Consider the following 15,993-nt stretch of genomic DNA (forward strand, 5'->3'; position numbering starts at 1 on the left):
TTACATGTTCCTTCGTCGAGTGCTACCACTTTAGCACCACATTGTCGTTTGAGACATTTCCAAAGATTTCGACGAAAAGTGAAACTTCGCTGGAATTCTGATAGCTGGTATTCTAACAGGTACTGCCAAGGAATCAAAACTATTTCTAGTTTCCTATCTCAGAATGGTTGGTAGATATGACTAGATGGTAGTAGGATTGATTGGTAAATCCCTGGTGGCATACAATTATTGATACATTAGCCCTGCTTCAGTGCCAACCACTTGTCTCAATTCAGGATATTTCCTTAGCAGGGAGGTTCTTCATTTAAGTCTAAAGGTGGTCATCAAAATGTTCTTCTAGAAAGTCAATAGGTCGCCTAAATCACTCAAAACTTAGAAAAGCTAGCACAATTTTCGTGCTCGACGAGGTGGCAAGATTTGCCAATTAGGTTCAAGAACCGAGAATGCTTACATCACACGTGTGATGAACACAATACTACCCAAACTAATACTCTAATACCAAACTGACACACCCTGACCTGGGATGTCCACTTAGACCTCGAATTGAGCTGTGCTGGCTTCGTCATCCTCCAGGTGTTAGCCAGCACAACTTGATTCGGGATCCAAATGGACATTTCAAGTCAGGGTGTGTCACAAGTATTGTTCCAATATTATAACTTAATCAATAGTTTATTAGCACAAATGATACATCTAATATGGTGGTTCATTTTGGAGAGTTTCTTGGTGCACGTATATTGTTCTTTTATTGACTTTGCAACTAATCAAATTCTAATTTTTTAGAATTTATTTCCTAAATGTTTTTCATATGATTGTTAATGAGGATGACCGTTACCATGCATTTGTGATCTTAATTTGAATTATGAAACTAGTTAAATTCAATTAATTTCTACCTTTACATTTAAGCATTTTTTACGATTAGTATTCAGACTTATTAATTTGAGTTGTGAGTATATAGCTTAACTTTCAAGCTCTTGTATCAAATATGTTACTTATTTCTTATATGTATATTAAGATGTTTCTAGTAATGATGAATGCACCTATTATATATCGGCTCAAACTCTCCTTCTTTCTTTAATTTAAAGAAGTATAGTAATATTGCTTGTACTCCAAACGTTTTGTTAATGCAACCAAAAAATAAAGAAAAATATTAATCTTTAAAACAACCCTTTTTTTTCCCTTAAAGAAAAACGAAACATGCTAAATTTCGGAGTTAGAGAAATTTTTTGGAAGATTGTGTTTTTATGCAATAATGGGACAATTAGCAATATAATAGGCAGAGAAGGTTGCGGCTTAATTCCGATAAAATACAAGATTTAATCAAAATTAATTTCTTCTTTTCAAAAAATATTCTGATTGATCGTATTATGGTGACCATTCATGAACTTGTCATTGGTGCCCGCCTTACTTCAAATTGTGCTAAAGAGCATTTGAGTTTCCAACTTAACGTCGGATGTCAAGCCCAAACATAATTCAACTTTTATTTCGAATTTATTTTCTATTTTGCATTTTTTTTTTCACCAATCCAATCCAATAGCATCTTCTTTCTCTTTCTTCTTTTGTCAATATGCAATAGCTTCTAAATAGACCTAGCATTTGTATCGTGTTTTCCGTATTCGTGTCGTTTTCGTGTCATACCCGATATCTTAACGGATCGTGTCGTGTAACACCCGTTAAAATAAACGGGTAAAATGACCCGACTTGAAATCGACCCGATAATATTAATAGGTAATATGACCCGACCCGTTACCCTTTAAGAAAAATATTTTTTAAATCAATAAATAATCAAATGAAAAACATAATACTAAATAGAGTAAATTGTACAAATGGTCCCTCAACTTTAATCAAATTGGAGCAATGGTCCCTCAACTAAAAATCCATTACCATTGGTCCCTTAACTTATCAAAATGTGTAGCTATAGTCCTTTTCATCAATTTTGTCAAAATTTTGTCCAAATAAGCTATGTTGGAATGACCATTTATATAATTAGGGTCCCTTAACTCATCAAAGTATATTATTATGGTTCTTTTCGTCAACTATGTCAAAAAATTTGTCAAAACGAGTTATATTGGAAGGACCATTGTTACAATTGAGTTAAAGTTAAAGGACCATTTCTCCACTTGAATTAAAGTTCAGGGACCAATGGTAATGGATTTTTAGTTGAGGGACCATAGCTGCACGTTTTGATAAGTTGAGGGACCAAAGGTAATGGATTTTTAGTTGAGGGACCATTGCTCCAATTTGATTAAAGTTGAGGGACCATTTGTACAATTTACTCTACTAAATATGTATATACATACCATATTGTCACATCCAAAACATAAAACACATTTTTCTTTTAAGTATATTTTCACTTACCTAAAGTCTTTAATAGTTTTTTAATTAATGTAAAAGTGTAAAAAAATATAGAAAAAATATATAAACGCTCGTAATGACAAGCTTTACAACTTTCATGAAGTGCTTAACTTCGAAATTCGCCACTATAATCATACAAATCATAGATCAAAATTTAACCGTTGATTGTTGTTTACATTTACGCTTCATTATTCTCATCAAATTTGTTTGTTTCAGATTTTCTTTTTTGAAAACTTAATCTATTAGAGGATGCAGGAAGATGAACATTTGGATCGTTGATATTATATTCAAAGTTTTACGGTTAGTGAAAATATTGCTTGATTTTTATAAAGTTTCTACAAACTATATGACATCGACATATATTTCAGTTAACCGTAAGTATCGAAATGTGATATCAAAGATCTAAACCGCTCATCTTCTTACATCCGCCATATGATCATGTTTTCAAAAAAGAAAAGTTTAAAAATGAAATTCAGTAAGAAGAATAAAGTGTAAATGGCAATCGACGGTTAAATATAAATTTAAGGTTTATGAATTATAGTGTTGGATTTCGAAGCTGACCCCTTCATGAAAGTTGTAAAGTTTGTCACTATGAGTGATTGTATATTTTTTTTTTACATTTTTTACACTTCTATAATAATTATTATTAATTTTATTAATTTTTCCCTCAAATAAAAATCATTATTCATGAAGGTTTGGAGGATTCTAAAAATCTAAACGATAATGTAAGTATAACCATTATCTACTCGGGGAGGAATAATGATGAATCACGAGTGTTTATATATTGCCTTTTTGTATACATTTTCTTCGTAATTACAATTGTGTTATGGCAATTCAGTGCGAAGTAACAATTGTATATGTAAGGCTATGAAAGTTTGCTAGTGTTGCTATATTCTTCACTGTTGATTTTATTAAGAAATACAAATGGCAAACTAATGTAGGTGTAGGTAGCTGCAATATATATATATATATATATATATATATATATATATATATATGTATGTATGTATATATGTATGTATATATGTATGTATGTATATATGTATCTATATATGTATATATATGTATGTATATATGTATATATGTATATATATATATATGTATCTATATGTATATATATGTATATGTATGTATATATATGTATGTATATATGTATATATTCGAACCGCCTATTTTGTAAGTCTCGATTCATAGATCATCCTTATAAAAATTCAATTCAATCCGAAATCATTTGCCTATTTAATTATCAAGATAAAATTTCATTGTTTCTTATATAACAAAGTATTCGTTAATTTCTTTGAACCCAATTAAATGTCTTAAAAATTTCCGATTTAGCTAATATTTTGTAAGGATGATTCGGATCGTTAAAGTTCAATGTAGTGTGGACCTCATAACTAATCTCATTTTTATAGAAAAATGGAGATCCCTTCCCTTAAAGATTTCATACACACACACATGATTCCATCTCTGTACGTTACATGCATAAACAAAGCAAGAGAAAAAACGTGCATTAAAGTTTATTCCATCCTTATCTTGAAGAATCTATATGTAAATATATATTAGAACCAATTGGAGCAAAAATGCATAATTTATAGTCTATAGTAGCGCAACAACAAAGAAAGCACATGAACAGCATCCATAGTTGTAGGCAGTTAAAAAAAAATAAAAAAATAATTCTTCGAAGTTGTGCTGATGGTTGTCAAGGATAGGTACTACTAGTGAGGACGGTTTTGAACCAACTCTACAGCAAAATTATTTCTTGTAATTCATTGTCAGGAATCAAACTTTTGACCTGACCTAATCATGTATCTTTAACTAATGACACCATTTAAATGGGTTAACTTCAAAAACTTACCAAAACTTGTTAATTTCCACATACAAGTAATAGTAAATTCTCAAACTAACTTCATATTTTTATTTAATTTTCAACATTGATTAGGTCGAGAGTTCAAATTCCCTTCCCAAATCACCTAATAAAAAATTTCTCTCGAATTACATATGTAGTAAGTTGTAACCATGGAAGAAAAAATCGATAATATCGGTGATATTTCGCCGATATTATCGGTTTTTTGCTTTACTGATATTTTAATAGGTATCCGAGGAATTTTCGTCAAAATATCGCGATATTATCGATAATATCGATAATATCACGATATTTTAGATAATATCACGATATTTTTGGTTTCTCGACAGTCAGTCACAACCTCACCGGAGAATCGGAATAACTCCGAGCAAGAACGAAACCTGCAACCAAATGGAACAAAATCATCACTATCTTTCAACAAAAATCACCACTTTATACCAAAATCAGTGACAAAATTACACTAATCCGAGAAGCAAGGGCTTGAATTCGAGCAAGATCTGGAAGAAAACAGTAGAAGCTGAGAGATCGAGTACCTCACCGGCAGTTACAGTGCTAAAGATCATCATCTTTGGAAGGCCGCGGATCGGACGGAGCTCAGAGATCAATGAGCAAGCATTTCACAGATTGTATTCGATCAGCGGCTGAAAGAGAGGAGAGAGAGAGAGAGCAGAGGGAGACGCGGACGAGGAGGATCGCGCCGATGGGGACGACGAAGGAGAGGTAGAGGTCGCGGCCCGCGGGACATGGTGACGGGCTCGACGAGGAAGAAGGCGAGGGAGGAGCAGAGGGAAAGGAAGTAGAGGGCGCCGATGAGGATGACCGATTTGAGGTAGAGCCACGGGGTGTGAAAAGGGGTATGTATGTTGCTTGGCTCTTGGTTGAAAAGGGGTGCGAAACTGAGAAACAATGGAGAGATTGAAAGGGATGGTCTGCTACGGAGAGATAGAGAGCCTTTTGAGGCTCTAGGCTCGAGGCAAGGGCAAAATATGTAGCAGCTGCTAGGGTTTTTCAATTCAAACAGGAAGCTGCTGCATCAGCATATATTGTAGTTGTTGCTGCACTTTGACACAAGTGTGCACTTGGACATGTTGGGCCGTGTTTCTCTTCAATAGCACCAGGTCTTCAGTTTGAATCCAGGTGATCTTTGTCCTTTTTCTTCTTTTCTTTTTGTTTTATTATTTGTTTATTTTAATTTCTTTGTTTTCTTTTCTATTTTCCTTTTCTTCTAGTTTATTTATTTTAGGCTTTTGTTTTATCTTTTACAGTTTTTATTTTTGTTCTTCTTCTTTTCTTTTTGTTTTATTATTTGTTTATTTTAATTTCTTTGTTTTCTTTTCTATTTTCCTTTTCTTCTAGTTTATTTATTTTAGGCTTTTGTTTTATCTTTCACAGTTTTTATTTTTGTTCTTCAATCTTTGTTTATTTTTACACACCTTGAGGACAAGGTGTGCAATAAGTTTGGGGGTGGGAAAGTAAAATTTTAGGATTTTAATTTTTTAGGCTTTTGTGTAAAATATTGTACTAATTCATTATATATAAATGATTATGGTGTGTTTAGACTTCTTTCATTAATTACTACATATTTTCTACACTCATAATGTTTGTCAGCTCGCTATATAATCAACTTGATAATGTTAAATCCATCATGCAATGCATTTCCTTCCAATTTTTTGTGATAAACTAATAGATAATTGACTAAATAAACATCTTGCAAAGTTTCAATAAAAATTTCCAAGTTTTTCTTACAATTTACATGGTTTCCATGTAATTTTTATTGATATCGATATTATCCCGATATTTTCATCGATATTTCCGATATTACCGATATTTTCTTCCTTGGTTGTAACTTATGTGATGGTCTGCTTTCTTACACTTGTAGCCCTCCTCCTATACCCATTAAACACAAGTCCACCTTTCTTCCTCCTCTTTGGATAGGATCATAACCGCGTTATCGATCACTAGACAGAGAGAGAAGCCAAGAGAAAGCTCAAATGGTTGTTGTACCAGCTCTTTCAATATTCATCCTCCTCCTCCTCCTCTTCAACCACGGCTACATCACCACAGCCTTCGCCGCAGACTCGCCTGCTTGCAAGCCCACATGTGGATCCCTGCAACTGAGATACCCATTTGGCACAGGCCCTGGCTGTGGCTCACCAATTTTCCAACCCTACATAACCTGCGCATTTATCAATAATCAGCAGCAGCTCCTCCTCCTCACCACCCACACAGGCTCATACCCTATCACTTCCATTTCCTATGCCTCCCAAACCCTAATCCTAACCCCACCCTCCATGTCCAACTGCACCTCCATGCAACCCTCTTCCTCCAACTTCGGCCTTGACTGGGCCTCCCCATTTCAGCTCGGCCCATCAACTTTCATCCTCTTGTCCTGCCAGCCCCCCACCTCTTCCCTCACCCTCAAACCCTCCGGCATCCCCGTCTGTGATCCCTCCTACTCTTACCTTTGTGCTTCTATCTATACGTGTCCATCCGTCGTAGGTCTTGGCCTCCCCTTGTTCCCCCCAACAAACACATGCTGTGTGTATTCACCAGGGAATCTTGATGCTAAGGGTGAGTTGGACCTCAACGGGTTAAAGTGTGCCTCATTTACATCCGTGGTGTCTCTCGGAGACTACCCGACGGACCCTGTGCGGTGGGAGTATGGGGTGGCGTTGAAGTACAGTCACGGTGGTTTGGACAGTGGCATTGTGGATACAAAGTGCAAGAGCTGTGAGATGAGTGATGGGGTTTGTGGGTATAGGGTTGATGATCATGATCAGTTTCTTTGTGTGTGTAAGAATGGTTACAACACCTCATCAGATTGCCATAATAATTACACTCCGGATTCGGAACTGCTTTGGGGCTCCGGCGCCTGTGATAATCATTTACCAGTTAATATTTGTAAGTTGTTCTTCAATATTTTTCTTACCATTTTTTAATTTTAAGTAAATCGATGATATATTGATAATGAAATTGATTACAGCTAAACCATTTTAATAAGTGTGGTTAATTATTTGTGAGTGTTGATGCTAATTTGTTGTCATAAAGTGTGGTTTCATGGTGCGTAAAGTGCGCACCTGATGCCTTTCCCTCTGTATGTTTGGAATTGATGGGTTTTGTTTGTGTTGGGGAATAAAGACAAGTTTTATTGCGTGAGCAAAAGAGAGAGAACTTAAGCGTTAAGGAGCAATGGAAGTGACAAAACTTTTCAAATCGAAAAATATTCTAGTGCCTTGTTAGCTTTAGGTATTCCTCTTTAACCCACTGCATACAGCGTTCAAACTCTTCTCTTCATCTCAGTGTAGTTTAGAGTAAGAAAATTATTTATAAAAAAAAAAAAGAATAATTTATGAACTCTAGAGCTAAATGATCGTCATCTTTTGAATTTTGCAGGGAAAATGTGGTCTGCGCTTGTGGCTGGCTTGATGATCATAATGCTTGAGAGAGAGATGGCTTTTACTTGGAAATGCTTCTTTTGATTTGATCTGTGTAAGCTGTAATCGATCGTCATCTTTTGAATAATGGTGCGTTTACTAATCCGTAATCAGATTGAAGGGAATTGGATTGAGGAGGAAACAGAATTAGATTCCTGTTGATGTTGTTTACTATACTAGCTGGAATCGGAGTAAAAATGATATTGATTTCATATAACTTATGTACTAGTTCACCTGAATCGGAATTAAAACTAGCTTGATTATTAAACTACCCTTGTATAACATAATTTTTTTCATGCTAGCTAATGAAATTTAATTTTATATCATATTAATAAATTTCATCACATAAGGTTTTGTGTTAATAAAAAGTATAGTTATTTAATAAAAAATAAAAATATTATACCATCCTTATCCCCCCTTTCGCCCACATGCATCCTCATCCATTCCCACCCTTGAGTCCTCCAATGGAAATTGGTGGGATTGGAGAAGATGGATTTAGTGTCTGCCTGTTGGTGGTGAAGTTGTTGATTATTTTGTAATAAGAAAAATTATAGGAGGGCAATCTAGGAAGAAAAGTTTCAGAATTGGTGCGGGTCCCACACGAAACCTGATTCCTACCTAACTAGTAAACACATGAATCCATCGAAGAGCATGCAATTCCATTACCGTCCTCTTCATTCCTCTTTAGTAAACACGCCAAGTTTTCTGACCGAAAATTGAGATTTGATTCGTTTGGAAATTGTCTTTTTTCAAATCTCAACAATCCGTTTGATAACCGTTTTATTTTGAGTTTTGAGTTTTTGCTTTCACTTTTTTTAAAACTGGAAACTAAAATCTTGTCTGGTAGCTACTTTCAGTTTTTATTTAAAATAAAAATTGAAAACTACTTTTATAGTTTACAAAATTTGGCCTTGAGTTTTTAGTTTTCATTTTTTCTAAAAAAAACTGAAATAATTATTAAACAAGAATTCATTTTTGAGAATATGAAAACTAAAAACTAAAAATGAAATAGCTATCAAAATGTTATATGTTGTCAATATCTTATATATCACAATGTCATCGATCTTTGATCGCTGCATTTGTCAATAATAACTTTTGATCTATTTAATAAGGTTTTTCCATTAACATCCCACATATTGTTGAATACATCATACAAAATATTGATATTAAATAACTTGTAACTCTAATATGAAATAACTATTCAAGCCCTTAAAATTCACTCAGACTCTCCACTTTAGAAGAAAACCCTAAAAACACAAATATATTAAAAGGTCGTACCCAGTGCACAAGGCTCCCGCTTTACGCAGGGTCTGGGAGAGGTGAATGTCGGCTAGCCTTACCCCCATTTATGGAGAGGCTGCTCCCAAGTCTCGAACCCGAGACCTACCGCTCATGGGCGAAGGCACTTGCCATCGCACCAAGTGCGACCTCTAAAAACACAAATATATTGATGAAAAAAATTTATTTTTGACGAATAAATCGTAAGTTTTGGTTTCCCTTTCAATTTGGTTTAGGCCTTCAAGAAATCATTTGAATGATGGAATATAAAATTGACTTCCAATCTTTTTAGCCAATTTCCCATAAAAGAAAAACAATGAAATTGTCAAATAATACCATTTTTCTTGATAAATTGTAGTCACCGACCAATCGATCTTAATCCAACTGTAGTTGTGGTAATTTAGCTTTTTATTATACGTTGAATAGTCAATCTTACTTCTTGCAAATTCAACTTTGAGATGTATGGAGAGATAATTTATCAACAATACAAAAGGAAAAGATTTTGTACAAGTGTCGAGCTCTAATTAACAGGTAAATAGAAATAGCTATTCCATTCTCAAATGGAAAAAGAAACAGGAATAAAGGTGAGCAACTTCTCGGGCATCTTCTGCGCATATGTGTACTACATAGGATATGCCATGCTCCACTTGAAAGTTGGGTAGTGGGAGCTTGGAAACCTTAACCATTCAATTAATCATTTTTGTAAATTGGTTAGGACGAATTCGAACCCGCAGAGGAGGGCTATCAATAAGAATAGAAAGACCAAAATATAAATTATAGCTCCAGTTGGCAAGACTATCCGGCCGCAGTATTCTTTTCCTTCTCAATGTGTCTCATCTCACAGTGAAAAAATCGATTTTGAAGACCTCAAATGTTGATCAAACGGGAAGCAAAAGGATGGCACAAACCAGCATCATCCTGATGTAACAAATTAAGAACATAATACGATTCAACAGTGAGCTTAAGGCCAAAGCGGATCCCGAACTTTGAATATCTTTCACTATTCAGAAGAGAAGTATTATTTAACATTCCCCGTTTGATGTTTACCATACACAGGCTTAACGCTTAAAGAGTCCAAAGCTGGTGAAAGCATCTTTGCTTCTATAAAGTATAAAGTCATTGTAAACATCCGAGAGCATAATCTTTGCTGTGATTTACTATAAAGCCATATAACTTGCTAGATACTATTGATAGAGTAATGTTTTCCTTGCCTGAATTATGATGCCAGGTTCGATCTGAACCACACAACATAAATTAAAACAAAAAAAAGTGCAGTATTATTGATTCTTAGGCTTTTATTGCAATTGAAGCTTGGTCCCTGAATTAATAATCCGTGATATGAAACAATAGTCTTTATGGGTAACACCATTCGAACTTATATCCCCAAAAAAAGGGTTTTAAAGGGCAAATAAGGGTGATTTACCCAAAAGAACTTTAGTGTTCTGTATTATAGCGAGTTCAGGAGCCAGAGCTCCAATTGAATCAAAATTTAGGGGTCCATGCTCCAATTTTCTCTAAATCAAAATGATCGTGGATCAATGTCTAGAATCAAAAAGACCAAAATATAAATATAAATAGTTATCCATAACCATAACCAAAAGTTTTATATGGGCGGGCCCATACCCTTGTGTATTTTTCAAGGTTCTAAAATACGTTAGGCGCTAGTCGTGCGGCAGGCTGGGGCCTAGCGCCAAGGGTGGCTAGACGGGCGCCTAGGCAGATTTAAGTAAATCTATTAGATTTCGAGTAAATAAGTGTCTGTTTATACTTTAAATATATATAATTTCATCATAAACTGCATAATAATGACATATATTATGAAGTATTGAACATAATGAAAATATGGGGAACAAGCATATAATGTGTGTTCATTTAAGTATTCAACAAGTTTTTACAATTTATTGAAAAAAAAATAAAATGCAAAATGAAAGCTATCTATTTTCTGTCTAAGTGAGTCGCAATCTAGTCAGTGCCTAGGCGGGTCTGGATAGGCTAGACGGGTGCCTAGACGGTCTAGACAGACACCTTAGCATGTCTAGGCGCCCTTTCTTAATTTTCAAACGCTTAGGCATTAATCGGGGCGGTAGCCAGCCGTCTAGAGCCTAGACGGGGTCTAGACGGCGCTAAGCGGAGATTTTTAGAACAGTGGTATTTTTTCCATCCTATCAGTACTTCGGTTCGTTTGTTAATGGTTGAGTTTGTCAGCTTAACTACTGGCTTAATTAGGATAAATAGTTAATTAGCATAAATAGGAGGCTTAAATCTAAAGGCTCTTTTGTCATTTTCTGTATTTAGTTAGATTAGGCTTTGCCACTTGGATGGTCCCCCCCTTCCTTTTCCGCTCCCCTCCCTCGCATCCTCTCACAGTTTTTTATCCTTCTCTCTCTACTTTTTTCCCCTTTTGTTTATAAGATAAAATTCTGAGCGTTCAAGGAGAGGAAGGAAGAAAAAAAATAAAAAAATAAAAAAATAAAAAATAAAAAGAGAGAGGAGAGAATCCTTAAACCCTAAACACACAACTGTTTAGATATTCTACTTTCAATCTCAAGCATTCATCGTATCATTCAATGCTACAAAATATTGTCAAAATTTCCATTTAAGAGAACATGGTTTTTTTTTTTAAACTTTAACAAAAAACTCTCGGTACTGTTCACTTTAACGAAAAACCATATTTTTACACTAAAAAGTCAACATGGTACTATTCACTTAACTATTTATTTTGTCCTTATTGTTTAAAGTTAAAGTTTTCAAGCTCTCAAGCTCTTTTCATTAGTTTTCCTTTTTTTTTTTTTTCTGTCAATAATACATAGTACTGCAGCATACAACACAACTTCCCCTAAACACTAAATTTATCCTAGTTTATGAAGACATGGGATTTGATCAAATGTAAGTCTCACTCAATCGAATATGTTAAAATTCTAGAAGCCCTGAGCAAACTAGGGATTTTGTATACATGCAAAATAAGAAAGGGCATTCTCTTAACATAAGGCATTTCTTCAACCTGAAACCTTCAATAAATACTTTATTAACATTGAGGTTCAAACGTTCTGTAATCGCTCAGGGGATCAAAAAATTAGTAAATCTCCACTATCCTGAGGGATTAAAGGAACATTTGGATTTGGCAGTTCTCCGAAATCCAACTCCAAATGCTTGAGATTTTTAGTGTAGGAAATAAAACAGCCAGCTGATGCACTCTCATGGTTTCAAGAAATCAACAAATGAATGTATACAAGCACACAAAAGCATAAGTAGCTAATAAAGTAGCTTACAACCTAACATTGTCTTCTGATCCATGTTCAATAGGCATCCATGGACCGGAGAACGGGACAATTAAGTTTACTCTTCAACCATGCTCCTAATGCCGTAGCTATGTTCTAAGAAATAAAATCTAAAAATCAAGCAGGAAGAAAAAGGTAGTGTTTTCTGAAATCAATTATCAGTATGGTTCATTTTTGGAGAAGATATGAATGCAATTCTACTAACAGAGCATGAAAATCATTCTGTAATGCGTGTATATCTCGACAGTTATCTCCAACAGGCTATCAGTATCACATGGTTAAAAGCAGTACAGCGCACTGAACAACGATATTACCTCAAAATTAGTTCAGTAGTGGTCATGGCCTTGTTTTTGCTGGTGGTGGACTGAAACTCGGGACACAGGATCAAACTTTTTCCTTTTCTGTAAGTGAATGAAGTAGATCCTGATTACTCCTTTTGTAAACTGATTTCCGTTTCTCTTAACTACACAAGTTAGATCACACTCCAACCCTTTGTCTTTCCAATGCTCTCCTGATTACTCCTTTTGTAAACTGATTTCCGTTTCTCTTAACTACACAAGTTAGACCACACTCCAACCCTTTGTCTTTCCAATGCTCTTGTCCTCCATCATTTTTCTCACATTTATAGCTGCCTCCCACTTCCCAATAGAACTATACAAGTTCGAAAGCATTATATAGTAGCCATCATTTTCTGGATCAGATTTTATAGCATGCCTTGCAACCCTTACGCCCAACTCAATTTCATTGTGAATCTTGCAGGCACCTAACAATGATCCCCACACCACCATCAGGAGAAATGGGCATTGACAGAACCAAATCTTCCGCTTCTTGCAGTTTACCGGACCTGCCAAGAATACCTACCATACAAGCATAGTGCTTCGAATGTGGTTGAAGGGAAAGATCTTGCATTTTAAGAAACAGATATTTCCCTTCTTCAACCAGCCCTGAGTGATTACATGCTGAGAGGAGAGCGAGAAAGGTGAGTTCATTTGGTTTAACATTTAAATCTTCCATCTCGCGGAAAAGTTTTATTGCAGATTCTGCATGTCCATGTGTTGCATAACCTGAGATCATCACATTCCAAGAAATGACATCCCTATCTTCCATTGAGTTGAAAAATTCTCTTGATTTCTCAAGTTGCCCACATTTTGCATACATATCAACTAATGCAGTGGCAAGGGATAAATTGATCTCAAGATGTCTTTCCTTAATGTAACAATGAACCTTTTTTCCTTCTTCCAGAGATGCGAGATGAGAGCAAGCTGAAAGCACTGTTACCAATGTTGCTGAGTTGGGCATGAAGTTTTCTGCAATCATCTTATGAAATAGGGCTATGGCCTCAAAATAATGTCCATTGTGAGTGTGAGATGAGATCAATGAGTTCCATGTTATAATATATTTCTGTGTCCTAGAAAAAATTCTCCTTGCAATGGTCAAATAACCAATTTTTCCATACATGTCTATGAGTGTGTTGGCTACTGAGACATTTTCATCCATAGAAACCTTAATTATAAAGCAATGAAGTGATCGGCCAAGATGGATTGCTCCCGTCTGAAAACACGAACAAATCACAGATATCAAGCCATTCAAATCAGCTCCAATGCTTTGATGTTTCATCTTCCTAAACAGTTCTATGCATTTTGTATGCTGTCCCATCTTACCATAGCCATAAAGCATAGTGTAACAAGACTCTTTGCTCTGGTGCTGCATTCCGCTAAAGAGCTTCTCTGCAAGAGTCAACAACTCAAACTTGCAGTACAGGGACAGTAGTTCACTATGAATATTCTGACTCAATGCATAATTTTGCCTCATGACTAATCCTAGGAAGGCCTTTCCTTCATTGACATTGGATGAATTTCTAAACCCTGAAAGCACGCAACTGACAACAATTTCATCTGGATATATATCACTATCGTGCATTTCCCGAAACAAACTTAAGCATTCAGTCATTAACCCAGATCTAGCATAAACACCAATAACTGACGTCCAAGATATAACATCTTTATTTTCTACATCACAAAATGAAAGATAAGATTCTTCAGGTGTCCCGCATCTGGAATACATGGACAAAAGCAAAGATTTAACATCTCCAGAACACCCAGTCCCACTTTTCACTACAAAACCATGCAAGCATCTACCTTCTACTAAAGCACCCAGGTCCCCACAAGCTTGGAGCCCAACTTCTAACGTTCTGAAATTTGGCCTCTCACCAATGCTACCAACCCTATGCATCTCACAAAGATACTCCAAACCCTTCTCGCCCTCATCATTCTGCACATACCCAATTATAAGCGCGGTCCAACAAACCACATCTCTCACAGTAATTTCATCAAACATAAGAGATGCATCCTCCATTCGACCACACTTTGAATACATATACACAAAAGAAGACCCAACTGCCGAATTACCCGCGAAGTTCCCGAGTTTCTTAGCCAACCCATGAACACTGCTACCATGGTCAAGCAACATCAACTCGGCACACGAGGCAACCACCATCGGAAGAGTAAATTGGTTAGGAGAAAAATCCGAACACCGCATTTGGAAAAAGAAATCGAGGGCTTTCGAGTAATTGGCATTTGAGAAATGGGTTTTGATTATGGAGTTCCAAAGAAAGGTATCTTTGGGAGAAACTGAAGCAAATAATTTGGTGGAGAACGTGGGTCTGGAGAGAGACGCATAGAGAGAGATGAGCTTTGCGGCAATGAAGATGTTGTTTGAGTTTCCAGACGATACAATGAGAGCGTGGGACTGAGAGAGATGCTGCAAAGTTGGAAGTTGGTCAGACAGGAAAGAATCGAGATGGCGGTTAAGGTAGTTAGAAGAAGAGAAAGAACAAAATGGAAGAGAGAAGGAGGGAAGGCGTTCGAACAAGTAGAGGGGTTTATGTCTGAGCACGAACATGGGATTCTCTAAGAGCAACTCCAGCCATCCTTGTTGCTCGGGGGACAGGCTCCAGGAAAGGGCCTGAGGGCTGGTGGGAGGAGGTCCAGCGGTGAAGGGCCCGAGTGAGGGTGGGAGCCCGAGTTGCAGGCCCGTGGAAAATTGACAGGCCTGGTTCCCGAGCCTTGTGACGTCACGCTGACGCCAGGGCTGGGTCCGGCCTTTTTTTTAATTTTTTTTGTGTTAGGCGCGTGCCCCTCACTCGCGCGTCGCCCGACAGGATTTCAGGGGGGAGGGCTCGCACGCTTAGACATCCCAGTTACCGTTGGGAAGCCACGTGGCTTTCCACGGTCCGTTCGATCCCAACGGTTCTTTAATAAGAACCGTCCGATTTGCAACGGTAATAAAAAAAAAAACTGATTTTATATCAACCGTTCGATCTAAGATCAACGGTTGATATTAATCTGCTTTATAAATTAAAAAAAAATAGTTTTAAAATTAAAAAAAGTTACCGTTGTGACACGTGGCACAATCTGGAGTGTTGGAATTCAAATTTTTTAAAATCCAACGGCAGAGATTAATTTTTTGAATAAATGGAAGAGAGAGGGAGGGAAGGCGTTCGAACAAGTAGAAGGGTTTATGTCTGAGCACGAACATGGGATTCTCTAAGAGCAACTTCAGCCATCCTTGTTGCTCGGGGGACAGGCTCCAGGAAAGGGCCTGAGGGCTGGTGGGAGGAGGTCCAGCGGTGAAGGGCCCGAGTGAGGGTGGGAGCCCGAGTTGCAGGCCCGTGGAAAATTGACAGGCCTGGTCCCCGAGCCTTGTGACGTCACGCTGACGCCAGGGCTGGGTCCGTCCTTTTTTTTAATTTTTTTTGTGTTAGGCGCGTGCCCCTCACTCGCGAGTG

The 15,993-nt window shown here is 36.7% G+C and overlaps 2 protein-coding genes across 2 annotated transcripts; one reads left to right on the forward strand and one right to left on the reverse strand.

Moving 5' to 3' along the window:
• The first annotated feature begins 6,081 nt into the window (after nt 1-6,081).
• LOC126603139 (wall-associated receptor kinase-like 20) lies at nt 6,082-7,918 on the forward strand. Its single transcript, XM_050269881.1, has 2 exons — nt 6,082-7,117; nt 7,610-7,918. The coding sequence occupies exons 1-2, from the start codon at nt 6,208-6,210 to the stop codon at nt 7,693-7,695; spliced, it is 996 nt and encodes a 331-aa protein (XP_050125838.1). The 5' UTR covers nt 6,082-6,207; the 3' UTR covers nt 7,696-7,918.
• Nucleotides 7,919-12,129: 4,211 nt separating this feature from the next.
• On the reverse strand, nt 12,130-15,113 carry LOC126603135 (pentatricopeptide repeat-containing protein At4g39952, mitochondrial-like). Its single transcript, XM_050269878.1, has one exon. The coding sequence runs from the start codon at nt 15,105-15,107 to the stop codon at nt 12,948-12,950; it is 2,160 nt and encodes a 719-aa protein (XP_050125835.1). The 5' UTR covers nt 15,108-15,113; the 3' UTR covers nt 12,130-12,947.
• Between the last annotated feature and the right edge of the window lie 880 nt (nt 15,114-15,993).

The sequence above is a fragment of the Malus sylvestris genome, chromosome 15 (assembly GCF_916048215.2).
Source record: "Malus sylvestris chromosome 15, drMalSylv7.2, whole genome shotgun sequence".
Lineage (NCBI taxonomy): Eukaryota > Viridiplantae > Streptophyta > Magnoliopsida > Rosales > Rosaceae > Malus > Malus sylvestris.

Bases quoted from the DNA above. Each gene is read 5' to 3' on its own strand.
- LOC126603135 (XM_050269878.1), bottom strand. From the start codon at position 15,107: ATGTTCGTGCTCAGACATAAACCCCTCTACTTGTTCGAACGCCTTCCC.
- LOC126603139 (XM_050269881.1), top strand. From the start codon at position 6,208: ATGGTTGTTGTACCAGCTCTTTCAATATTCATCCTCCTCCTCCTCCTC. The intron at 7,118-7,609 runs GTAAGTTGTTCT...TGAATTTTGCAG, and splicing joins TCATTTACCAGTTAATATTT to GGAAAATGTGGTCTGCGCTT.